The sequence below is a fragment of the Heterodontus francisci genome, chromosome 13 (assembly GCF_036365525.1).
Source record: "Heterodontus francisci isolate sHetFra1 chromosome 13, sHetFra1.hap1, whole genome shotgun sequence".
NCBI classification, from domain to species: domain Eukaryota; kingdom Metazoa; phylum Chordata; class Chondrichthyes; order Heterodontiformes; family Heterodontidae; genus Heterodontus; species Heterodontus francisci.
The window spans coordinates 53,689,241-53,716,507 of NC_090383.1; the positions used below are offsets into that span (position 1 = coordinate 53,689,241).

Here is a 27,267-nt window from a genome sequence, read left to right on the forward strand (position 1 = left end):
TCATTTTTTCTGGGTCTTGTAAAGCTTAGTCTCCTTAAATACGATGGCAAATTTTTGACGAGTTTCATTCTCTGGAGCTTTCTTTTCTCTTCTCACATCTTTCATGGATATTGTCTAATGTCATAGAACTTGTAGCACTGTGTCATGAGCATGGCTTCTCTTTCCTTCAAATATCAGAGTTAATACTAGTCATTTACAGAGCTCAGTAAACTGACCTTGTTGAAGAGCTGGGATTATTATCCAAGCTAAAGCTGAGCTGTCCAGTAATTATCTCCAAAGATTTACTTTGATTTACTTGACCCTAAGTATTGCTAAACACTCCTCTCCCAGTTCAATCTGGTGTTTCACAGTCACATTCATATTTCTGCTGCCAATGTACTGATCTACCTATGAATACCATCTGGCCACCATGAAGTAAAGTTCCTTGTTGTCATTGTTAATGTTGGCACCTCTATTATAAATGTGTTTTTCCTAGCGTTCAGACTATGCAACGTCTCTGCCATTAACTGAACAGAGATTATGACAGAACCACTGATGTTCTCCTAGCACTGCTACCATTGGCATTCATTTTCTCTCTGCTGCTTTGCAAGTGTGTACAGAGGAATTTTACAGAATGTGACAGAGCTGTGATGGCTCTCAAAAGAGCTAATCACTCAGTCCTAATCCTCTGCCCTTTCCCCACAACTTTTCAATTTTGTTCTACTTGTAATGAAACTGTGTGATGGATGTTTTGAGATGCCTTTTCGTTCCATAAATGTGTCACTGAATTTAACCCAACACATTCTGTAAATTGAAAATGGTGCTTATGAAACAAATTTAAGCACAAAACTCAGTTTGGGTCCTTTACATTGCATTACATTTATTCCCATATAGTTAGTTAGCATTAAAAAATAAGGTAAACTCACCCATGCTGAGCTCCCAGCAGAGAATTGCAGTTGAAGGCAGTGCAGTTTAAAAAACAGGCTACAACACTATAGTCCCAATTCTCTGACCTATGCGCTCTTCAAAAAGCTGACAGCTGGGAGTGTGGCATCAATGAATTTATCTTGATGTGATTTTAGCAAATTATTATTTTATATCAAGCAGTTCAGTAGAAAGGATTAGACATAGAAATAGTAGAACTTAAAATGTCGATAATTGATTAAATATTTCAATGCAACTTTTTAATTTAACATTTAATTTAAAAGTGATGTATCAAATAATGGGTGCAGGAGCCATCAGCTCCAATAGATGTTGAATGCAACTAGTTATATGAAATAGCTCCAGAACTACAAAGAAATAGAAAGTACTTATGAAAGAATTATTGTTTTTTATATTGCATTTGAAATTATTTTATTATTCAATATGTTATCAGCTTTATCTACAGCAATACTGCATCAATAATCATCTGGAAAAAGTTATATGCATGTCAGGATTTTAGGTGCAGTAAAATTGGTTTATAATGCGGTATGTAAGAGCTGTGGGAAGGCCTGATTTGGGATTTATGTTCTTACTTATGCTCTTTTGATGAAATCAAGCTTTAAATCAACCAACTAAAGCAGCTCCATTAAGAAGCAGATCCACTGAATACAAGAATCCAACAGTCATCTATTACCTTATAGACTCAACACAGGAAATCATGTATTTCAAAACAAAACAAATCATTTATTTTGTGCAGTCTAAGGAATATTACAATAGAGCACAGCATTAAATGCGACTATTAGGATGACAGTATAATAAGATCCAATTTCTGTAATCAAAACATACACCTGAAGAATGATGTGCACATACAGTTTAAATAGAATTTTGACCTAGGTACTGTAGGGCAGTGGTGCAGGATAGTTTACTTTATACCCTGAAGTATAAATAGGAATGCAAATTTTTTTATAGTCTTTTCCTATTTTCTGATTCTGAGCTGTCTGTCCCTCTTCCTTTAACAGTACCAAGCAAAAGCATCGGTAGTACTGCAAGATACAAGATAGGAGCAAGCAACCCGTACACCTAATGTGCTTAATTAAATGTGTTTTATGAGCAATTACTTTCTTTCTAGCTGCTAAAATGCAGAACAATCTATGTTAACTCGTAAACAGTGCATCTGAAGTCACTTTACTCATCAATTTTATGCTCTTCCATCAACACCCATGTATTTAGGATCTTGAATGCTGGCTGATATTCTCCTTCCTAATCCAGGAGTTTTGGGTAGCACTCATACCCTTGCCCCAACTATCTAACACAGGCTGGGGATCAAGCTTGGGACCCTCTGTGTAGCTGGTTCAATTACTCACTGAAAAAACTTGCTGTGCTCTACAGGAAGCGTTGTTGAAGACACTTTTTTGTATCTAATGGTCCTGTTTTGTCTCCTCCGATCATGATGAGCCACAATAGATTTTTTGAAAGTGACAGGGTGGAAAATAAATCCTGAATCCTGAAAAGACAATGGGGTAAACTTTCAACACTTCATAGATGATAATCTATGAGAGTGGTTCACCCATCCATTATAGAATACGTCTAAATTAAAGACAGTAGTTTGAATATCATGTAAATTCAATAATGAGTGAGTGAGCTGATCTGTCAGATTACCACCTAGATGGTGAAGATTAAAATTCATCCCAATCCAATGAAACTTCACTCAAAAAATCAGTGCACGGGTGCAGTATCACATCTACTGCATAAATGGGAAACATTTTGGTTAACAAAGGAAGAATGCCAACAAGCCAGTGGAGTGGAGATGTAAAATACGGGAGTGGAAATTGCTTGTCTACCTTAAGCTGTTATTAAATCCTTTCATCATTTATAATCAACAGCTTTACTTACTCAAGCTGCCAGAAAATCCAATTAAGTACCTTAGAAGGTAATATAAACCTGCCCTTCTGGCAATTTCTCAGACTTTTGACAAGCTTGTATGTCATAATCCATCAAGCCCTTCGAGATATTCTTGCCCAATTAAATAAAAGGAATATAGTCTTATATTTAACAGTGATTTAGAACACTATGCTGCAATTGTGGATTTAATTGTTAACTTACATCCTTATACCAGATGCACTTTCTCATGAATCCATTTCAAAGAATATTAACAATCTTGTAACACCCAAATTAGGACTGGTAGCATTTATTTGACCAGCAAAAGTATTTGACTCTATAAAACTGTTTCTAATTTAATCTCTAAACTATTGATATAAGGTAAAGCAGAAGAATTTTTAGGAACAGCAAAATTTCATTACACTCTTTATCCGAGATCAACCCTGCAATCTGGCCTGATTACTTACCTTTGTGGCCTCCTATCACCATCTTCATTATGATGAAATCCAAGGGCCAATAATCAGGAATCCTCAGACCTCATCATTTGTGCGTGGGATACAAATGCTGGATTGCCCAAAAGTGGGTATTCTGGCATTTAACTACTTGTGAGTCCTGCATCTCAAACTCTCAGTTCTGGTGCATAGCAAATGGCTGCAACCTGAATAGATACCTAACTTGGGCTAGTCATGAGGAGCTTACTTTGTTTGTGGCTGCTCAGATGTTCCTTGTGCTGTGATGGTTTTGGTTCTGTTATAGCTAATGACAACAAATGGATGAAAGCATAGACTCTGTAAATTAAATTAAAATATAATTTTCATTAAATTGCAGAAAAATCTGATACAAGAAAGTACATTTTTTAAAAATTGAATTATAAGCATCATTGGTCACTGTAGTACAGCATTTTTGAATAGTCAAAGTGAATCCTTTCCATTGGTTAAGACTTGAAAATATATATGGATGCATTGAAGGGGTTATCGGGACAATTACTATGAATCACTTGGTCAAATGTTGTCTCACATAGGTCATCTGTCACGTTTCTGGATATTTATAACAGAGGGAAGGTGTAACTGCAACAACTGTTTAGATTTTTTGGAATTATTAAAGTAGTGTGCTTGCATGTAGTGTCAGTCAGGGGTCAGTGGTAGCTTTCCTGCCTCTGAGTCAGGTGATTGTGGGTTCACGCCTCACTCTGGAGACTTGAGCACAATAATTGGACTGGTGTTGTAGTGTACTGCTGCTACTGAGGGAATACTGCACTGTCAGCAATGCTGTCTTTCAAATGGGAAGTCAATCAGAGGCTCTGTCTGTTTATGTTAAAGGCTCCTAGAACACTATTTTCAAGCAATGGCAGTGAAGTTTTCACTGGTATCCAGGACAACATTTATCCCTCAACCACCATCACTAAAACAGATATTCTGGTCATGATCTCATGGCTGGCTGTGGGAGCTTGCTGTGTACAAATTGATGGCTGTGTTTCCCTGCATTACAACAGTGACTGTGCGTCTTTCACTGTAAAGTGCTTTGGGGTGTCCTGATGTTGTGAAAGGCACAATATAAATGCAAGTCATTCTTAGTCTTTTAATGCAGGCTTGATTGTGCATTAGAATATCACATTTCGAAGTGGGAGTAATTTTCCCATGAGTCAGTTGTTTGTGGTTCAAGTCCCACTCCAGAGGCTTCAGCTAAAAATCGAGGCTGAAACCTCAGCGCAATACTGAGTAAGTGCTGCACTGTCAGAGGTGCTGTCTTTTGGATGAGGTATTAAACTGAGGCCCATCTGCACTGTTAGGTTGAGTTCTCCCCATGTCCTGGCCAATATTTATCCTTCAATAAACATCACCAAAACAGATTATCTGGTTATTATCACATTGCTGTTTGTGGGACCTGGCTGTGTGAAAATTGGCTGCTGCATTTCCAACAGTACAACAGTGAATAAATTTCAAAAGCACTTAATTGACTGGAAAATGCTTTGGTGTATTCTGAAGTCCTGAAAAGTGCTATATAAATGCAAATCTGTCTTTCTTTCTAAAAGATCACTGAAATCAACCCTGATGGTGATTATTCTAATGGATTTTCTTGATTATATTTTCTGCCCAACATTCAATATTTTTGATTATTAATTTCCCTTTATATTTCAGTATGAAGATAAAAAAGCAACAGAAGAGTATTATTGGTATAATAAAATTAAATATTGACATACCTGTGGTATAACATTGCGAAAAATTGAATAAGAATAAGAATTGCGAAGGAGTTTAGAAACATGAATCCAAGTGGTTCTATCTCAATGTACTGTTCAGATGCAAACTCTCCATTGGTAAGAATCTTTGGAATATAGATTCTAATAGTAGAGGCAATCAGCTGTAAGATAAAGGTTCCGACTAACCAGATCAAATTAATCATGATGAATGCGAAAACAGCCTGGTGAAAAAGATGGTAGAACTCCACTGTCATTTTATACACATTGATTCTATTATCAAATAAAAAGACAATAATTTTAATTTAAGATTTTTAATTATAATTTTCTTTAAGGCTTGCTGCAATTTTCTGTTGCCCCAGAGAAAATCCCACATTTGTTTTTCAATCTACTTTGACATTTGATTCTGCCAGCATGACGATGAAAAAGCTGACTGATTCAACCTCCCATTTCTTGTTCGGAGCAGCCCATTTTGTTTTATTTCCTCAATGCTTTAAGAAAATTGTCTCTTGTTACAGGAACAGGACAGTTTGCAATCCAACTCAAGCCAGAGTTTTCCACTTCTGTATTTATCAGCATGAGCTGATATGCGCAGAAGTTAAAATCCCCAAACATTTCCTGGAGTACTTTTTAAACCATTTCTCAAAGTTCCAACTGTTATCCTTCTCTGAATTTCTCCCAATGCAGAAAACAGTCAAATGGCCACCTCTTGGTAACCACATGGCTATCAGCTGTGCCATCAGAACTTGGGCAGTCCTTTCTACACTAAAGCTACATGTTGAATTTCAAGTTTAGCATGTGGCCATTATAATTTTTAAATTAATTTTCCTAGTGAATATTACTGAAAAAAATCAGGCTCAGTTCTCCCATGATTCAGTGAGTAGGTGCATTCTGCGGCCTGGGGTTGAACAACAATGACCAAGGAAGTCACAAGTTTGACTTCCCCTCCCCCCAGGTTGTGACGAGTTAGCAAATTTCTGCTGTGTTGGCAGTAGGGACTGCGCTATTGGCCTGATTATCCATGTACAGGCGAGAAAAGGCAGCCAGAGTTCCTGCTGTTGATTGCTATGCAGTACGTGTGTTGTTATGGTGGAATAGCTTGCCAATGCTTATTATCCTGTCTAATATGGAAAGGATCGCTACTTGAATAAGATGGCAAAATATTAACAACACCATTAAACTGTACTCCAGCATAAGGCACTCATTCAGGAGACAGAGTGAGGGGGATCAGTGGAAGAAACAAAATTAAGGCCCACAAGTTGAGTAAATAATGACTAAGAACTGAGCTCCGAGTTATGGTTATTTCAAAGTAGGAAGAAATAGAGGGAAAATCTTAATGAAACTAGCACTGAGAATTTCACTTAATAACAGACTACAAGAGATGACCAAACTGAGCAGAAAGCAGAAACTCTGCTGGACCCACCTTGTTCGTCAGAGACAAGAGATCTTGTTTGGCCTGCTCTATTTGGACTTCATCATCTTTGAGAGGTTTCAGGTATCCCTCAATCATCTCACTGCAAAATAAGGTTTCATCTGATAATGAGAGAAAAGTAACTATATTCTCCTTGATATTTGATCGCATAACCTACTTTCAAGTGGCTTATTGCTTCTCTGAGGAATATCATTAAGCTTTTACACAACAAATAATTCCTTACAGGATGTTGTTATGACCAAGGTGGGAGTAATGCACTGTTAATCCAGTCCCACGACTCCACAGGTCATAGCATATCAAATAAAGTTTCCCACCTACCGGAAAATAGCCAAATTAAACACTATATTTTTCCCCCAGAATAAAGCACACCAAAGAAGGTTTCTTCAAACAACAACAACATTAACTATTTATTAGAAAAGAAATAATAAGTCTTAACTACTATGGACATAAATATATATATGTGAGAAAACTCCTTGATTCCTTAACCCTCGTGCACACATGCACATACATTCAAAAAGAAACGGTTAACCAGTTTCAAAAGGGTGTTTTGGATTACAACTGTTTCTTAGGATTAGAAGGAATAATAATAATTGAGGTTTATGTTCTGGTAGGATGTTTTCAGTACGGTGAGATGTCCTAGAGTTGAATAGTGGGATGCCACTCAAAGTCTCTCCAGGTGAGACTGATGAACAGTCTGTGATGAGTAGGTGTTCATGACAATTTAACTGCAGCAGGCCTCACATAAGTCTTCCATCAGGGATGCAACAACAGATTTAGTTGGGGTTTTGAAGCAGCGGTCTAGCAGTAAAAGAATTCTTCAGATTTCAGGATTTATTAGAACACAGGGGCAGCAGGAATCTCACTGGACGCAGCAATTCTTCAGAGACCGGAGGCAACAGGAATCTGCCACCTTTCAAATGCAGGATTCCTTCTCAAGAGAGGAAAGTGTCCTTTACAGAGAGGTAGCACTTTTCTGGATCTTTTCTCTCTTGCTACAGGCAGGTCAAGCAAAGATTTCAAATGCCTGTCCTTTTTCCAATTCACAGGCTTTTAAAGGGTCCAAAGTGAAAATGGTTAAATGTCCAGGCACAGTGTCTCGCCCTGGTTCAAAAGCAGCTCTGAAGAAAGGTCAAACCCCTGTGGTTTCCTTGAAACTACTGACCTTCCTGTCCTTTTACAAGTTTAACTTCCTTTCAAAACACTCATAAAGTTCAACTCTTGTTCTGAACTTCCTTTCAAAACATTGCAGGAATTCCAATTATTTTGCAGGTGTCTTTCACTGAGCAACATCCTTTTCTCAGTTTTTTGAAACACATAGAAGTCCAAGATTTCAGTACAAAAATAAAACCTTTTGTGACAATGTTCATAGGTTTGACTTTGTGGGCTGCCAGCCATTCATGTCCTCTTTGTAACAGTTGGGATGAATGTCACAAATCTGTTACCAGGCACAAGCTGGACACCTCTTAATGACATAGACTGTCTTCTTATGGAAAGAAAGCTGATATTTCTTATTCCATCCATACTGCAAGCATGTTATCCATCCCTCCTGCATGAATATCTCTCCATCCCTAATGCATGAATGCCTTTCTATCTCTACTGCAAGCATGTCTCTCCATCCCTAGTATAAGCATGCCTTTCCATCCTTACTGCAAGAATGCCTCCTTATGGTTTACCACAAAACAGCAATGATAGCTTGAAAGAAAATGCTTGAGGACAGTTTCCTCCTTTCTAACTATTTATTTATCTGATTTGCTACAATCCCCTATTTCCATTAATCTTCTCTCACAGGAGTCTCCTGTGTGGTAACTTGTCAAAGGATTTTTGATAGTCTAAATACACCACATCCACTGTATTTCCTCCATCTACCATATCCGTTACCTCCTCAGCGAACTTCACCAATTTTGGTAAGCATAATCTTCCTTTCTGAAATCATTGATAATTGCTTCTATAGTGTTGTCTTTTTTTCAGAGAGGTGATCAAAAGCGTGCTCAAAAATGCAAGTTTTAAGAAGGCGCTTAAGGAGGAGGGGGGGTGGTGTGGAGAGGTCGAAAGGTTTAGTGAGGAATTCTTGACTGCATTTGCCAGTGAAAATTTGGTAAATGTGATGTACCTGTTAGAAAAAGAAAGTGGGACCAGACAGCTGAAGGCAGGGCCACCAAGTGGTGGGGCAAGTGGAGGAGGATCGAAACTAATGGTTGGAAAACACACAAAGTTCTGTAAGCATTTCTACATGTTCATCCACTACATTTCAAAATTATTCAATGGCTTTCCCTGGAACAAATGTTCAACATATTGGACTACAGCTTCTACATGTGTCTCCTGACTACTTTAAAAAATACTAAATATGGTTACATGAGCCATTTTTTCAGTACTTAGGGAATATTTCCCAAATTTAGTTCATGTACAAAAATATAATTTAAAGACTGATTAATTGCAATCCACAGATTAATTAATGCCAGATTGTTTTTATTTCAAGATAATGAATATTGTTCATTACTGGTACCTATCTGCTCGATAGTCAATTACTGCCACACTGGCATATTAATTTGATTTCAGATAGAGGCTGCAATTTTTTGTTAAATGTCTGTAGTTGAGGAAGAGCTATAAAAAGAACAATAAGCTTATCAAGCTGTTTGTCTTGACTGCATTTAACAGTGAAGATTTGGTAAATGTGGTGTACCTGTTAGAAAAAGATGAATTCAGAATTCTCGTCAACCTGGACAGTGAATCAGTTAAGGACATTGTAGTTGGTTAGACTGCTGGTAAAACACATTTAAATGCTAACAGAAACACTATCGTACCTCGTCTATTACATCTTCAGTGAAATATGTACTTGGCATTGTGTTTGCTTGTAATTCAGGAATCCAACCTGGAAAATATAACAGTAAAAGAAAGAGCTTCCATAACTTCTGCACATTTTGATTACTAGGAAGCCACACTCTCTTTACCTATTCTATTAGTTTAATAAAGTAAAGCAAATTGTTTGTATCTTGTTGAGTTACCTGAGCTTTCCGTAGATACTATTAATATCTTGCCTATGATATAAAATGACTCATCAACAGAAGGCTTTGACATCCATTTGATTACAGACTTGAGTTGGTGATTAATCAGCTGAAATATGAGAACCTTGAATCTCTTTGTACTGAATTATATTAGCATCATAAATCGTGAAAAAGGCTTGGTATTATTAAAAACTGGTAGGAAATGCATTTAAAATCAATGTCTATGGCCTGGTCAAAGTGACCTTAAATTCAGAAATAATATCCATAATATACAAGTGCAAATTAGCTCATTAAAGGGCAGCACAAAAGAGAAGTATGATAGATGTTTGCCTTATATGTATGAGATTATTCCCACTATCAAGTCAGTTAAAGGTACAAAAAATAGTTAACTTGTGCTTTGCTCACAGTGTTCCAGAGGTGGAATTCCACTGGATCTTTGATTGTATTTGTAGTTGTACTGAGAAAGAAGAGAATGTTAATGGAAAATATTTGTAACAGAACAACTAACTGCAGGCATCTTGTTGCTTGACTTATTTTATTTACATGATTCATTGTAAAATACAGTTGGGGGTGTGTAAAACTTAATGCAATAGAGTGAAGCAGGTGATATAGGATCGGCTGCCCGTTATACATCTTTCCCGATTATTATTGCATTGTTTGGGCAAGGACCAAAGTGGACAGGAAGCCATCTGGCTGTTCATATTGTGAGGGTATACAATCTCATTGCATGGACCCCATCAGTCTCCTAGTGGTCCGGCAGCGGACAAGACACCGTGGCAGCAACCCCTCCCCCGCCGCTTGCCAACGAGACCCGGATAACTTATTGATATTAATAGAATGAATACATTTAACTAAAATTAACAACAATCTTACCTTTGCGCCGCGCTCACATGTCTTCACTTGCCCGTCCAGGGAAAGCAAGTGCCACCATGGTGGGGAAGTGGGGAGCTTATGATTTTAATGGAGGGGAGGGTGGGAAGAGGTGACCTCTGCACTTTGATCGGTTTGAATTGGGGAAGGTCAAGTGTTGAAGGTAAGTGGGGGTGGGGGAAGAGGGCAAATATTGAATGTAATTATTATTTGGGGGGAAGTGGTGCATGGGGGGGTAGCCCTTTAAAAATTTAAATGACCCAGCAGGGCTGGTCGTCCTTTAAAAGAGCGCCAGCGCTTGCACACAGGCAGCTGACGCCTTTGCCGGCCTAGCAGACCCCGACGGAATTTTACGCCTCCCCCAAAGAGCAGGAAGGTGTCGGGTGGGGCGGGGGGGTGGTGCTGTGTATGCCTCATGTTTAACTTGTCTTCCAGGTTTAACCCTAGACAGTTAAGTTTCCCAGGCCTTGGGAAATCTGACAATTGGTGGGAGGTAAGGATTGCTGTGAGAAAAGGTTTAGTGCCTTTCCAGCACTGCTTGTGGGCCAAGGGGAGCAGGAGTGCTTCCTCTCAGCCCATCAAGCTTACTTTCTTCCCTGAATGCCATTGGGCCACTCCCCCATCAAACCCCTCACCCCCACATTCCCCCCCCCCCCCACCCAACAACATCGCAATTGAACTTGAGAATCAGGGATCAGATCCCATCCCGCCCAGGATTGGGAATCAGAGACGCCAGGTTTGAGGACCGGAGTCCCCACTCTATCCCTGGGACCAGGCACCTGGACTCTGAACCCCTCTGGAAATGAGTTAGGGAACTGGAATCGAAACCCTACCCCCTCCATGCCCTGTATCAGACATCCCCAAGAGATTGCTGACAACCCCCACAAGATCTGGACATACCCTCCAACACTCCCACTCATGCAGCTGCAGGCTCTCTACTTGATCCTGGGGCTGCGGCCTCCTCCAGAACGTTGCCCACCCAATTGGGAGGCAAGCCTGTCAATCAAGTTGGATTCCAAGCAGGGAATCTGCTAGAAATTAAAGAAGTATACTGTGGAGTTAAACTCTCTTTGAACAAAACTCCTCCTCCTCTCCACTCACAGAACCCACCCCAGTCAATATCTGGGTCAAATTGGCCATAGCCTAGAAATGATTGTATGCATGTGCAATAGTAACATATCATAGAAACTTAGAGCGCAGAAGACTATCTGACCAATCAGTAGCAATTTCATATAGACAGGGCATGCATGGTGACTGCCCAAAGAGTCATTATAGGACCCGATCAATTCTCATAGTCGGCCTTTGTTATAATGGGGTCAGCAAGCTACCAGCATGAAACATGCTTTCATAATCAACTCTCCCATTGGAGGCAAGAAATCAGCAGCACAGCCTGTAGTAGCTTAAAGGGGACAGTTTATTTAACTTCAGGAATAGAAAGAAGTAACACTGTGGAGCAGCAGGCAACCTGAGTGCAGAAGCTACAGAGAAAATTAATCTTGGTCTGACGAGCCACAAGTTGATTCTGTAACAATACCTCAGTCCCCACTTTTCAGTGCAAATAGAATGGTTGCAAGATAACAAATTGCCTCCATCACATCTGTATTGACACTTTGGCACAGCAATCCCACACTAATAGAAAGAACAAACTTGCATTTATAGAACACCTTTAATAACCTCTGGACAATCCAAAATGCTTCACAGACAATGAAGTATATTTGAAGTGTGCTCATGCTTATAATGTTGGGAAATGTAAATAACAATTTCTCCACAGCAATGTCCACAAAGAGCAATGTGATAAATGACCAATTCAACTTTTTCAGTGATGTTGATTGAGGAATAAATATTGTCCAGAATACCAGGAAAATCTCACTGCTCTTCTTTGAACAATGTCATGGATCTTTTACATTTACTGCAGGAGGCAGAGGGGACCTTCCAAAAGAATCATCTAAAAGTACCTTCAACATTGCAGCTCGGCCTTAGTACTACATTGAAGTGTCATGATACCACGGAGCCAAGGCTACTACTGTGCTTGCTTTCCATATCTCTGGATCTTTCTCTGCTTCAACTATTAATCAATTTTTCCCTAGAAAGGCCTAATGGTCTCTATCTCTACCTTTCACTGTGGCAAAGCATCCCACACCACCACAATAGTATTTCTCTAACTACTCCTCACTAACTTAATAACAATATTAAATCTGACTTCCCAACTTGAGGAAGTAATGTTTACCTTTTCACCCTGTCAAAACTTTCACAATTATGAAAACCTCTATTAAATCACCTTCTTTGTTCCAGTGGAAATAGTTTCAGTATCTCAAGTTTCTCCTCATAGTTTCCCATTCCTGTATGATCCTGCTGAATCTTTGTTGGATGCACTATAAGGATTTCTATAATGGTGTGTCCAACAGTGTGCACAATACTCTGAATGTGGCCTAACCATTGCTTTATACAAACTTATCATCATTTATTTATCTCCGACTGTTGTATTTGTACAAAGACTTAAAGTGTTTCTATGACATTACTATGGCCATTACATTAATGGGGCCATGAATTATTTTAAAATTTTGGAATTTCTGGGATCCCTCTCCAGCTGTTGGAAATCCAGTATGGCAGGACTTCAGCCACCAACTGCTGTGGATGTCAATCTCATTCCAAATGCCAGGGACAGACCCATCCATAATATTCAAGGTGAGCAAGCATGTACCTGTAGAGGTGCCTGCTCTGAAGAAGTGCCAGGAAATTGTTGAGGTACACTGGAGTCATAGGCCCCTAATGGAGCTAAGTGAAAGTAAAAGAAAAGTCTTACTACTCCACAGAAGAAACAAAACCGACAGACAGAGATGATTTACTTCCTAAGGGATTGATTACTTTTGCTCCTTAAAATGTCTAGGCCTTCAGCAGGCCATGTGTGATAGCATTCGGCATGGTTTCTGCTTGGCCTAAGGAGGGCATGTTGGGCAGAAATCCCAGGATATCCCAGAAATACCCACGGATATCATCCCAAAGCAAAGCTAACTGCAGACATCATAGAGGATTGCTTGTCACATCCTTGGCCGCTTAATATTCCAGCCGAATCTTAAATAGGGCAGAAATTCAGAAGATCTGGGTCTGACCCCAAATTCCTGCTCTCTGCTTCACAAGCACATGCCTCCTGAGGTACATCATCCTGCACCACAACAATTAGAAATTCCAGCATGAAGATCAATCCAGCTCATCATGCCTGTTCTGGTGCGAGCTTTACATTGGAGCTCTCTACTCTCATCCAATTACCTCGCACTTTCCCCAGATGCTTTGATTTGTGTTTTCTTCAAGTGTTTATATTATTTCTGCTTAAATGCTGTAATTGTCTGAGCTCCATTGGCCAGTTTTATTTCATATTCTAATTACCCCTTGCATAAAAACAAATCTTCTGAGCCTCCCCACCACGCCAACGCCACCACCCCCCCCAACCACCACCCCCCACCCACCTTATGTTCCAAGTATGAGCCCTAATTTGTTGCCCTGATCTTGCCAAGAGTATTAAAAGCATGAACAAGTTGTCAGGCTGTTGGGTGATTGTAGATATACTCAAATTTTGGCCTAGATGCCACTTATAAAATTAGATTTCATTCTTAGTAAGATAATGCAGTAGAGTAGTGTGATGGAGTTCCCACATTCTATGTTACTATCATCAGAGTGTTCTCATAATCTGAGATCCTGATCTTGACATGCAGGTGAAAAGCAAAGAGGGTACTGGAGCAAGCAGCTGTACGAGATTTGGTACTTTATGGCAGTCTCTTGATTGATTTAAGGACACAAGATAAAATAATTTATTGGAAATAAAATGGGACATGAAGGGAAAAATTAATTTAGCTGCACACTCACCAATTATAGTGAAAAACGCTGCAGTCATGAAAAAGGCATACATCACACTTCGAACTGCTCCCACAATGATCTGTGTTTCTGGCTTCATCATGTAGCAGATAATTATGTAGAAAATAGGAACGATTATTGAAAATATCAATGCACCAATCGGATTCCAGTGAAATACATATGTCATGACAGCCACAGAGTCAAACAGGAATTATTAATGAGTGTTGGGAAAATATTTTAAAGCAATTTCTCCTCACTGTTGTAATATGCACAGATTCATTTATTTGCCTTTGCACACTGACTTGTTCATGCTTAATCTGTCCTTCATATACACATTTCTGTAGTTTCAGCCTTATTATATACACATTGGAATATCAGTAGACATAGAATATCTAGACACAGAAGGTATTAATTTCTCCAGCCCCTCCTTCCTTTGTGTGCAGTGTTTTTGTTGTTTATAACCAGAATAACTCAGGTGTAATATGTGGCCTGTTTTTAAACCCAGACACAGTGGTTGAACTTGGCAGGTTCCTATTTAAATTCAGGAGATGTTGAACAAACCTGCATTCATTTAATTTTGATCTTTATAACATTTAATTAGAAAGATTCAGAACAGTTTGGGGGGGGAGGCAGAATGGGGTGAAATTAACGTCATGGGTGTAGGGGATGGTGGGAAGGGTTGTAGTTTAAAGCTTATGCAGCTTGGGAGGTATGTCAGATGGTAAAGGTAAGTGTTTTTGGGGGGGTAAGGGCAAATAATTTAATTGTTATTTTGTGGTCAGAGAGGGACAAAAAAGATGCATTTATTTAATTTAATTAAATATTTCTTTAAATATGCCAGTAGGGCGAACAGCCCTTTAAAAATGGCATCAGCGCCCCAGCTATTTAAATGAGCTGCCACGCTTGGAATCACGATGGCAGGCTTATTAAATTCAGCCCAAGTCAGTATTATTTATAGGATCTCAGTAAAACATAATAATGTGTACATGATAAGTTCTTACTGTTCCTCAACTGTGAAAAACACTAAAAATGATAGCACTTGTCCTTCCAAATTGGGTTGTGTCCATAGAGATCATTTTGAGCACACAATGGCTGGAATTTTATGCCACCCCAGTGAGCTGGACAGTGGCGGGCCAAGGGTGAGGGGGGGGGTGGCGCAAAATTGCGCGGGAGGCTCTGGGAGGACTTCCTGACCCGCTCCCACCTCCGCCCCACTTTATGTGGGCGGGTGGCGGGGGTGGGAAATGGGCCGCCCGCCCCAGGCCAATCAAGGCCCTTATGTGGCCACTTAACAGCCACTTAAGGGCCTTTGCCCACCTACCCATGGCAAGTGGCATCCAGGAGACTTGAAAGGCCTCCCAGCGAATGCTGGCGGCCTCTCAGCATCCTTGGGTGGGTCCAGACAAACAGTCACAGGGTTGCCCAATCAACAGCTGCCCCCGCTTCCTCAACCACCCCCAGGACTCGAGACACCCTCCTCACTTCTTCCCAAATGACCACCCTTTCCTCGCTGGGGCGTGACCGATTTCCCCGGCGAGACAATCCTTACTTAGCTGCAGTCCTGGCTCCATGTCCCAGCTGGGCTGCAGTCCCAGCAGTGGCCACCACTCCCGGTGGTGCTGTTGGGACTAAGAGCTGCCGGCCCGATGATTGGGTCGGATTACCAGGCTGCGTGGAAGCAGGTTCACCACCAACTTTTACATCGGCAGCCAGCCTGGCGTAAAATCCAGCCCAATATTAGAATGAAGTGCGGGTTACAGGCTTATTATTAGAGACAGTAGAAATACTTGTTTTTACGCAGGATCTTATCACAATTCTCAGAAGCATCTAAAAAATGCTTCACATGCAATGAATGTGCAAATGGTGTAGCCATTTTGCATATAACAAGATCCGACAAGCAGAAGTCAGGTATGGTCTGAAGGAGTCAGGACTCTTCTTCAGTTAGAACCATTGGATCTTTAACCTCTAATCAAAGGATAACACCTTCAATAAAGCCACACTCCTTCACCATTGAACTGGAATATCACTTAAACGTATGGTGCCAATATGTACCGAATGGCTGGGACAGTTGGGGGTGAGGGAAACCTGATGAGGGCAGGGACACAGAAAATAACAGCAGGACCTTATAATGTTTTTCTTCTGTTTCCCAGCCGGCCTAATTGATAGGCTGGCCTGCTGCTGGGTAGGAGAAACAGCGGCAGGAGGCTGCAGTCAGTCCCTGGAAATCATGATCACGGGGCAGGTTTCAGGTGGGGGGAGGTCGGTAAGCTGCAGGGAAGACATTAGTTGCGGGGCGGCAGGAGGATGTGGGGTGGCAGAGAGCAACAGATCAGAAGGCAAGCTTCAGCTGGGGGTTCGGCCAATACAATAGGTCATCAAGACTCTTCCACATTCAAGCATAATGGTTTGTTCAGTTTATTCCAGAGCATATTGGAAGCAACATGCTAAAAAAAATCTACTTCAAAAAAATTGCGTACGCTACAAATTAAATGGATAACACTGACCTGCTACCATCAAACAAATTGTGGATGGCCCGACAAGAGTTGCTATCATATATATGATTTGGTAGAGGAGAAATGGTCTTGAAATACACGGGTTTCTTTTTGATGTCTGTAATCCGCTTCCGAGCAGGTCAGTGGTATTTGCTATTTTTGATGGATCCCAGCGTCGACGTTGGTTGAAGAACTCCTTGAATTCCTGAGGGGCATTGGTGTACGAGTCTGATCCTGCACAGTATTCAATACGCCAACCTTGCTGCAGCAGCAAGAGGCAAAGCCACCTGTCTTCACCTGGAAGGTATATTCAAGTCACATGATAATAACATTGAAAAATGAACTAGAGCTGATAAGAAAGAAAGAATTGTCATTTATACAGTGCATTTCACAATCTCAAGACATCTCAAGGTTCTTAACAGCCAAGAAAGTACTTTTAAATTGTAGTCACTGTTGTAATGTGGGAAAGTGACAGCCAATTTGTGCACAGAAAGATTCCACAAGAACAATGTGATTATGACTGGATCACCTGTTTTTGGTGTTGGTTGAGGGTTAATGATTGGCCAAGACACTGGGAAAACTACCCTGCCCATGTTAAAATAATGCTGTGGGATCTTTCACACCCACTGAGAGCGCAGACGAGGCCTTGGCTTAACATTGCACTCGGAAGACGGCACCTCCAGCAGTGCAACACTCCCTCAGGGCTGCACTGAAGTGTCAGCATGGATTATGTGGAGGGGACTTGAACCATGACCTTTTGCCTCAGAGGTGAGAGTGTTACCAGTGAGCCAAGGGCAATACTTAGTAACATATGTACTGTCAGGATTGACAATAAGAACAATGCATTCTCACATGTTGGAAGGGTTTGCTGAAGCTAAGATTTAGGGAGATGTGTGGATGCCAGAGGTTGTTATCATATTTACTGTATAATAACGGTGGGCACTGATAACCAAGCATTATTATTACAGCAAAAGCCCAGCCCATATGTGGAAGGTTACTGAGGCCACGAGCTTCTGCTTTGGGCACAAATTGCGCTCCAAATTGCGCTAGTCTTCAGAAGTGCTTTTTTTGCTCAAGTTGTTGTTCAAATTATTTGATAACCACTGCAAGTTAATTCTGTCATGAATCAGTGCAATCTGGCAGCACTTTAGAACATAATTTTTATTTTTTGTCCATTAAAAACATCCCTTGATATATTTATGAGCGGTAACTTGGTGCAGTTTGATTAATACAACTGAAAATGGATTCATCACAAAAAATAAGCATTGTTAATCAGTGCCCAGTCCACAACCTGTGAGTAACCTGAGATTAAATAACTAAAAATCACTTTTAAAAATTATACAGAACCATTTACCAATATTAATGGACAGCAGTCAGTTTCGTAGTAAATTTTTAAAAAGCTTAAATGCTTTCAAAAGGTACTGATACGACCGAGTGAAAAAGGGGTCTCGGGTTCCCTCTCAGCCTTCAGCTGGTCTTACCGTAACAGTGTTTAATTTTAAACACACTATGTTTTTAGCTCCCGCTTGGTGAACCCTTGTTCACTAACTTCCAATTATAAGGCAAAGAAACCAGCCAAACAGGTTTTTTTAGGTTTCAAGAAAAAAGGTTGAACTTTATTAAACTTAAGCTTCAATTCATTAGATGCCAACGGATAAGCGATACGCCCACGCTAGCATGCATATGCTGTACACACATGCAGATAGAGACAGAAAAGAGCAGAAGAAATAAAGTGGAAAGGTTTAAGGTAATATCTGAAGATGGTTTTGGTTACTGTTCTTCCAACTCACTGTAAAGTCCTTGATTGTAGGTAGGTCTTGCTTTTCATTGGAGCCCAGTATTCTTCTTAAACGTTGTTCAATGGAGGAAACCTTTCTCTCTCAAAGTTCATGTGTCCTCAGTGGGTCCAAAGGCTTGTGAGAAAGAGATGGGAGCAGACAGCAGAGGTCTTCCCACTTGAGGAGCAAACAGTCTTTCAGTTCAAACTCTTAGCACAATTCAGAAAAAAAACAGGTTGCCAAACAGGTTAGTCATGTGACTAGCTGGTCTGACCATGTCTGTTTGTGGATTCTCTTGTCTTAGCTGACCCTAGAATGTCTCTTCTTACACACACAATACCTGGTGCTCAAAGTCCATTGTGGGCTAAATTGGAGCAGGGAATAGCCCCTTTGTCCCTCCAAGCACTGTCTGTTAGTATGCAAAAATTGTTTTTCCAGCCAAGTGTCTGGTGTTTTTATTAACAAGTCCTTTTTTCACTCCAGTAACAGTTTAAAATCAATGTTCATATGACAAAATTAATATGCCTCATTCTTGGCAGGTGGGGGCATGTATGACAATACCTACTCATGCTTTTGTTGTGAATAAAATAATATTAATTTTAGATGTTTCTTAGAAGGCCCACAACTAGGTGCAATTAGCGAAAACTCTTCACAGTGATTAATTCAATTTGTGGTGGAGCCAGCTTTATGGACAGACCTGGTGTGATGTTTTTCAAAACAGTACAAAAGAATCCAGAATCTCTATTTGTGCTGGATATAATTTGTGCTTGAAATATCTTGCTATTTGCACTGGTTTTGCCGATTTTAGGTAAATTGCGCTGGAAGTATCAGTGCACCCTAATGGGAACTGTGGAGGGTTGCAATGTCTGGAATGTTACAGACAACGCCCTGAAAGACCAAAACAATCATAAGATACTGTCAAGCACATCGGAAGTGCGATGATACAACATTCACGGACTAACCATGAGGAGCTGTGAAAAATGAACTTCATCTTTTAAAAATGAACCTTTATTTTAAAAAGTGAACAATGGTCCAAAATGGCCAATGAAGAAAGGGGATTACCGTTTTGTGTATTCAAACAGTCTGACAAAGACAATGGACAAATCTTCAAAGCCAAAAGGCATTAATGGAACCCATCTTACATCTATCCTAAAAACATTCCAGACTTGATTGTCTTCTTCTGAAACAAAGGAGCTGTGAAAAAGCCACATCCTGGGCCATTGTGTGATCACCAAAGGTGAGAAACCAGAATGTTTCCTAACAGGAGGTGAGAGGTAACACAGTTTTACCTTAAAACAAAGGGCCGAAATGTATATTCGCGCCGCCATAATCGGTGGCTACGAAGACAATGGCGGCTTGACTGTGTAGGCCGCACATTGCAGAACAGTCACAATATTAAGTGCAATGACTCATTTAAACGGCTGGGGCGGACCGCCCACCCCAATGACATGGAGGGGCTGGGCTGTCCATCCCAGGCAGTGGCATCAGCAGCCTCTGTGCAGGCACGAACACCATTTTTAAAGGGCTTTGAGCCTGACATTTCAATTTAAATATTAAAAGATATATTGATGTAAAATTGATTTTAAAAATTAAATAAATGTTTCTTGCCCCTCTCCCACCTCCCAATAACCATAGAATTAATTGCCTAGCCTCTGCCCCCCAAAATGCTTACCTTGTGCACCTGACCTCCCATCCCCCCAAAGTTCATAAACTTTACACTTTACCTCTTCCCATCATCCCCTACACAATTCAACAGGTTTATCATAACCCTTCTCCCCCACAATACCCCCCTACCTCTTCCCCTTCTCTATCTATTTCTTCTTGTGTGTCTGTGTGCAAGTTAATGCATGAGTGAATGAAGTTGTGACAATTTCGGGATTAGGCGGATTGATCAATAAACAATTGACTTTCTATTTTTTAAAACCTACAAGAAAACCTGTCACTGTCTGCTTATTTGAAAAATAAAACACAAAGGGTCTAAACCCTTAATACAAATACACTTGCTGATGTGAGGTGGGAGTTGAACAGTGGGAACCAGCCATGTCACACCACATGGTCGTAACAAACTGGGAGCTTGAAACCACGACCTGAACCATCAGACAAATGAGAGATTTGGAAAACGGGAGGAAAATTAACCTGTAAAATTTTGGGAAAATAAACTAACTGCTTTTCTTTTATTCTTCTGTTTTTTTTTCTCTGGTGCTGGAAACAAAAGAGATGGCCACATTTAATGCTAAGGAGTTTGTAGAGCAGGGAGAGAGATCCCATGATAAGTTAAACAAATTAATTGTTGAAGATTTAGAAAGCTAACTACAGGGGTAGAAATCACTTTTGGACAGAAAGCAAAGAAACCTGAACTGGTGAAAAATCTCGCCAACAATTTAAAACTTAACCCTGAACTAGAAGAAAGCCTAGAATCAACATCTGAAAAAATAATTCTGGCTGGAATTCAGATACAGCTGAAAAGGAAAGAGCTGCAATTTCAAAAGGGAAAAGGTAGAAATTGAGTTTCAGCTTCAAAAGGTAAATGAAGAAAGAGTTTCAAAAGGAAAAAGAAGAAAGGGAGATGCAAAGAGAGGAAGCAGAAAGAAGGTTTGAGTTACAGGGACTGCAAACCCAAAATGAAAATGCTGCTAGTCACTCAAACATTATCCCAAAGTCAGAGCAAAACTTTGATGTGCTGAGACACTCAAGACTAGTGTCAAAATTTCATGAGGTAGAGGCTGAGTCATATTTTATCTCATTTGAAAAAATAGCTACCAGGCTAAAAGAGCCAAAAAAAATTTGGACTCTCTCTTACAAGGCGAGTTTGTGAGTAGGGCTTGTCAAGCTTTTTCCCTGTTATCAGAAGAAAGTTCCTCTGATAATGAACAAATTAAAACTGCAATTCGAAATGCATATGAGCTGGTACTGGAAGCATATAGACAGAAATTCTGACATACCCAGAAAAGACCCATACAGACTTGCATTGAATTTGAAAGAATCAAACATATGGCTTTTGATTGTTGGATACGGTGGGCTGAATTTTACAAGCCCCTCAATGTCAGGGGCCATGGCACGGGGGCCCATTAAGTATTTGCAGGAGCGGCCCGCCATGACTCATGACGCCGAGAAGGCCCTGCCGCACATTACTGGCGGCAACGAGGCCTCAGTGTGCTGTTCAACGCCCCCCCCTCCCCCCGTTTCCAAGTGGTGAGGCCTTTATTTCAATATCAAAATACATTAAAATAAATGTTAATGAGCTTATTTGGACCGGGTGACCGTCGCATGGCGATATTACAGCACTGGCCACAAATCACGTGCCTTCTGAGGCGAGAAACTGATGGGGAGGGGGAGGAATGCAGATTTCAGGATGGGAGGTGTTGGGGAGCAGGGAAAACACGTTCTCTTGGCTGTCGGTATGGTGGGAAGGGGTTGAAGGGAAAATGTTATGAGGCTGGGGTGAGGGAGGGATGTCGCGATGGCAATAGAGTTTATTCAGGGTTAGTGGCCCGAAAACAGACATTTAAGAGGTGTTGAAAGGGCCCCAGGTTGTAATAAAATTTTCATAACAAATGGACTCAAATTCCTCTTTAAATATTACAATTTCATCTCAGGGCTTGAAGCCCTTTAAAAATGATGCTGCCACCTGCGCAAAGTGTGGCGCGTGAATAACGTTCAGCCCGGCCTCTCAAGCTAGAATCCTCATATGAAAATTTGAGAGAAGTGATGTTTCTGGAAGAGTTTAAAAATAGCATCCCAAGTAGCATAGGAACCCACAACGAAGAACAAAGAGTCACAAGAGTAAGGGAAACTGCAAAAATGCCCAACGACTATGAATTAATACGTAAATCCCTAATTCTGAATTAATTTGGTTCTTTTGACACGTTTCAGCTAGGAAGAGATGGCAAGGATGCAGAGGTAGCAGAAATGGCCCTGAGAGAAAAGGAGAGCAGGGAAAAATAACACGACCAGTCTCCAACTTTTAAAAGAAGGAACCTGGGGATAAAGTAGTAAGGGTCTGCCCGACATGTTTCCAGTGTGGCAAATCTGGGCATGTCCAGGCCAATTGTTGGTATGGCAAAAAACAGCAGGAGGTGCTGCAGTCAAACCTGTATCTGTGGCTTTGAAAGTGATAAGCCTGGGTTCTAATATAACACAAGAGCACAGCACATATCACATCTTTTTGCACAAAGGAAAAATGACTCCTTTTGTGTCCCAGGCACCACACAAGGAGATAATCATTCTCAGGGATACTGGTTGTTTTCAGACCCTACTAGCAACCAAACTGACAGAAAGACCACTGAAAAGTAGAACAAACATCATGGTATTTTGAAAAGGGCTTACTGGCAAATGCTTGAAAGTTCCCTTAGTTAAAATTTATCTACAGAGTAAGATGGTATTCCCCATGCTGGGGAAAGACCTTTTGCTGGGCAATGACTTGGCAGGAAGCACAGTATTGTATCAGAGGGTCCAATATGATTAGCTGAAAGTTTTTTTAAAGATTTAAATAGGGACGAGGTAAGTTTCCAAACAGGAAAGCCAAGCTTGAGGGAGATGCCTCACCTAGTTGAAGTGCCACATGGGCATGCAGTGGAAGCTGGACAATCATCTGCGAGCAGTTGTCTCCAGAAGACATGGGGAAGATTAGGGAAACACCTATCTCTGAAGTAAAAGGAAAAGGGAAGGCAACATACCCTAAAGTGAACCACACTTGTGAAATCACAAGAGAACTAAAAATGAGGTCAGCATGGATCTACCCATTGAAGAATCACACAATCAGTTTCCAAATCCAAAACTACTCAAACCCAACAATTTAGAGTCAGAACTCAGCCAGAACAAGGGGCAGGAAGAAATCCCAGATATCTTGCAGAGGCTAAAAAACAATCGGCTGGATTTTAAGAAGCCCTCAACATCATGATCCATGGTGGGGGTGGTGAGGGGGACCTGAAGATAGCTCCGGATGATGCCCGCCATGGACCTCGATACCGGCAGGGCCGACCTGATCTTCCCAGCGGCGGCGAGGCTCTGTGTCGGCCCCTCTGCCGCTGGGCGACGGGACCACAATAAACATATTTGAATTAATTACATTAATATATTTACATATCCATACTTCAGATCTTGTGGGCCCGCCGTGATGTTTGGCACGACAGCTGGCAATCCCACATCTTCAGATTCCCATCCAGGGAAGCGAGGCACAACACTGGTGGGGAGGGGGGGGGAGGTAAATTGGTCAGTGTGCAGGGTGATGGGAACAGGGTCAAATAAACATCATGCGTTTATGGGATGGTGGGAAACGCTGTACATTAAACTTTGTGCAGTTTGCTGGGTGTGGGGATGGAGGTCAAATGTTAAAGGTAAGTGGTTTGTGGGGGTAAGGGCAAATTGGTAATGTAATTGTTATTGGGGGTGGGAAAGGGGAGTTGGAACTTTATTTATTTAACTTTGGGTGGGGGGGTGGTGTCTGTCTTTAAATATTTAAGTATGCCGGCTGGCTGGCTGGCTACTCTTTAAAAATGGCATCAGTGCCTGTGCACAGGTAGCTGACGCCATTGCTGGAGATGGAAAGCCCACCCCCTCCACGAGATTCGGGGGTCAGGCCGCCCCCACTGTTTAATTGAGCCACCGTGCTTGAGATTACGGCAGCTCTTTGGTGTGCAGCCCACACGAGCAGAATGGTTAATGCTATCAATTGTGGAAGCAGTACTCAAGAGGTTAAAGCTTATACAGAAAATCTTGCTACAAGTGTAACAGAAATTTGCATATTACAAGCCTCATTAACAATCGCCTGGTCCTGAAGATTAATATCCCTAAAGTAGTACAAACTGGTGTGAGAGAAACTACAACCACATTTGGCAACACTGCAACCAAAAGAAATGTAATTTTTTGATGGTACCTCATGCATAGGAAGGATGATGAACAAACACATGCTGGAAGCCTAAGAAGTGAATGGAATGAATGTGTAAAGTGGTGTGATCCTAAACTATCTAATTGTTTCTTTTTCCCACTTTCCCAACCTTCCAAAAACATAAAATGAAATCCAAGGAATTTAATTTTTTCCCTTTTGATGGAGGTGTCACACACATCAGATGTGTGATGATAGAACATTCACAGACTAACCCTGAACCTTTGTCTTTTAAAAAAATGAACCTTTATTTTAAAAAGTGAACAATGGTCCAAAATGGCAACTGAAGGAAAGGGGATTAGCCTTTTGTGTATTCAAACAGTCTGACAAAGACAACGGACAAATCTTCAAAGCCAAAAGGCATGAATGAAACCCGATTACACCTACCCAAAAAAATTCCAGAAATACAGTGGCGCAGTGGTTAGCACCGCAGCCTCACAGCTCCAGGGACCCGGGTTCGATTCTGGGTACTGCCTGTGCGGAGTTTGCAAGTTCTCCCTGTGACTGCGTGGGTTTTCGTCGGGTGCTCCTGTTTTCTCCCACATCCAAAAGACTTGCAGGTGATAGGTAAATTGGCCATTGTAAATTGCCCCTAGTGTAGGGAGGTGATAGGGAATATGGGATTACTGTAGGGTTACTATAGATGGGTGGTTGTTGGTCGGCACAGACTCGGTGGGCCGAAGGGCCTGTTTTAGTGCTGTATCTCTAAATAAAATAAAAATAAATGCCTTCTTCTAAAACAAAGTAGGTGTGAAGTAGCCCCGTCCTGGGCCATTGTGTGGTGACCATGGATAAGAAACCAAAATGTCTCCTAACAGGAGGTGAGAGGTGCCACAGTTTTATCTTGAAACAAAGACAGCCAGAGAGACAGAGAGCAAGAGAAACTGACACAGAAGGAGCTGTTACTTGCAACAGTTGGCAGTCCAGAAAGCCAGAAAGCACCTTCCCTGCTGAAATAATCCAACATCTACAGCAGAGAGAGCTGGAAGTGACCCACCATCTTCAACAGAACCTTCAATCAAGAGAGAAATCTACAATCATCTCAGGCCTGCAACTATCTGGAACTTGAGTTTCAAGAGAATTGAACAGTTTTCTCATAACCCCCACCCCCGACAAAAACCCACCTATTTCTTTCCCTTCTGTAACTGTTTCTTCTTGTATGTGTGTGTCTCTCTGTTTGTATGTGTTTGTCTGTGTGTGTTTGTGTGAGTGTGTGCGCGCCTGCGTAAGTGAATGCATGAGTGATTGAGTTTGCGACAATTTCAGGATAAGGCGTATTGATCAATAAACAATTGACTTTCTGTTTTTTTAAAACCTACAAGAAAACCTGTCGCTGTCTGGTTATTTGAAAAATAAAACACCAAGGAATTAAACTCTTAATACAAATACACTTGCTCTGGTCAGGTAGGGAGTTGAACAGTTGGAACAACCCATGTCACACCACACGAGCGTAACAATACCAAGGGCAGTGACAGCAAGGAGCAAATCAAGGTTGCATAACTTTTCGCCCATGCGCTCAAAACTCATTAAACTTTTTAAAAGCCTTAAAAGAAGTAACATGACACTCTTGTGGGAGGAAGACGGTGCTCCCAGCACTCTTGGTTGACATTTTCTTTAATTAACAACAATTTAAGAGTTTCATGGTGACTCAGCCAGTTTGACGGGAGACTCTAGAATAAGCTGGGTAGAAGCACATGTGCCTCTGAGGCAAGAGACGTAGGAGATTAAAAAATACTGCTATGAGCTGTTTATCAAAAACAGACTATGGATGAGAACATTTATCTTACCTTGATCATACTGAAAGTGGTCCAGTGCACTAATGGGCTTCATTGTATACCTTTCAAAACATTATCATCCATTAGAGCTGCTGCCCTGAACAAACTGAAGCATCCTGGACTACACAGTACGCACCCGAACATGTGTTCAGCTGACTTCTGTAACCAATGACCAACAGCATATTCAAACCTCTGGTACCAGACCATAGGACCTAAAACGTATAAAAAGAAAAGAGCTAGTGTTCTACATCCGGTCTGATTTTACATTTATGGTGCTATCCATTTTGTAGGGGCAAGAAATGGCCAGTGCTCGTAAAACACAATTACAGTGAGCACTGCTGTAGTTAAAATAAGAGAGAAATTATTAGAAGTTGAATATTATTGTGATAATTTTATTCAGAACAATCCCAGCATCTCCAGGCTCTCCACATAACTGAACTCCCTAATTCCTGACAAATCTATTCTAGGAAAGCTCCTCTGTACTCTCTCGAAGGTCTTGTTAGCCTTTGTAAAGTGTGATTCCCAGAATTGGACATGATGTGTGGAATTTATTGAGGCTGAGTGCATGGGTTTGAGTGCAGGTGGGGTTGGAATACTGGAAAATGCGAGTGCATCGAGAAGCCAACTTCAACCCACCAACCTCTTCTTTAACTGCAGCGCATTAGACTTCTTGTGCACAATCCCATTCAGAGAGGTGGGTTGTTAATATCAATACAGTAATTGCTCAATTAGAGCGATATTAACATGGAATTTGCAGTTTAACTTTTTTGCCACAGGTTTTCTGGGCTTTCTGAAAATTGCCAGTGAAAGCAAGAAGAGAAGAAAGCAGTAAGTGAGGGGGCTGAAGCTTTGCAGGGAAATACGCCAATAGGTACTCAACACTCACAGCTGCTTTTTTAACCAATAACAAGAGATGCTGGAAATGCTCAGCAGGTCTGGCAGCATTTTTGGAGAGAGAAGCTTCTCTCTCTACAGATGCTGCCAGACCTGTTGAGTATTTTCAGCATTTCTTGTTTGTGTTCCAGCATCTGCTGTATTTTTCTTTTATTTTAGTGCTTTTTGAACCTCCTTGTATGAAAGGATTTGTTCACAGTATTTCTGATGAGTGGTTAATTTTCCAAACTCTGGCTGTAACTTTACATACTTTGGAGGTGTCATCTACACTTTGAAGATTCAGAGGTCTGATCTGCACTTTGGATCTTTGATCTGTCAT

General features: G+C 41.0%; 1 protein-coding gene across 1 annotated transcript; it reads right to left on the reverse strand.

Moving 5' to 3' along the window:
* LOC137376706 (chitin synthase chs-2-like) lies at nucleotides 1-27,267 on the reverse strand. Its single transcript, XM_068045680.1, is given in 17 exon segments — nucleotides 1-114; nucleotides 704-783; nucleotides 3,478-3,566; nucleotides 4,979-5,196; nucleotides 6,396-6,486; nucleotides 8,191-8,327; nucleotides 9,206-9,273; nucleotides 9,407-9,546; nucleotides 9,783-9,863; nucleotides 11,216-11,307; nucleotides 12,978-13,051; nucleotides 14,138-14,307; nucleotides 16,137-16,140; nucleotides 16,624-16,914; nucleotides 26,067-26,120; nucleotides 26,123-26,266; nucleotides 27,195-27,267. Coding segments are annotated over 17 exon segments (1,920 nt in total).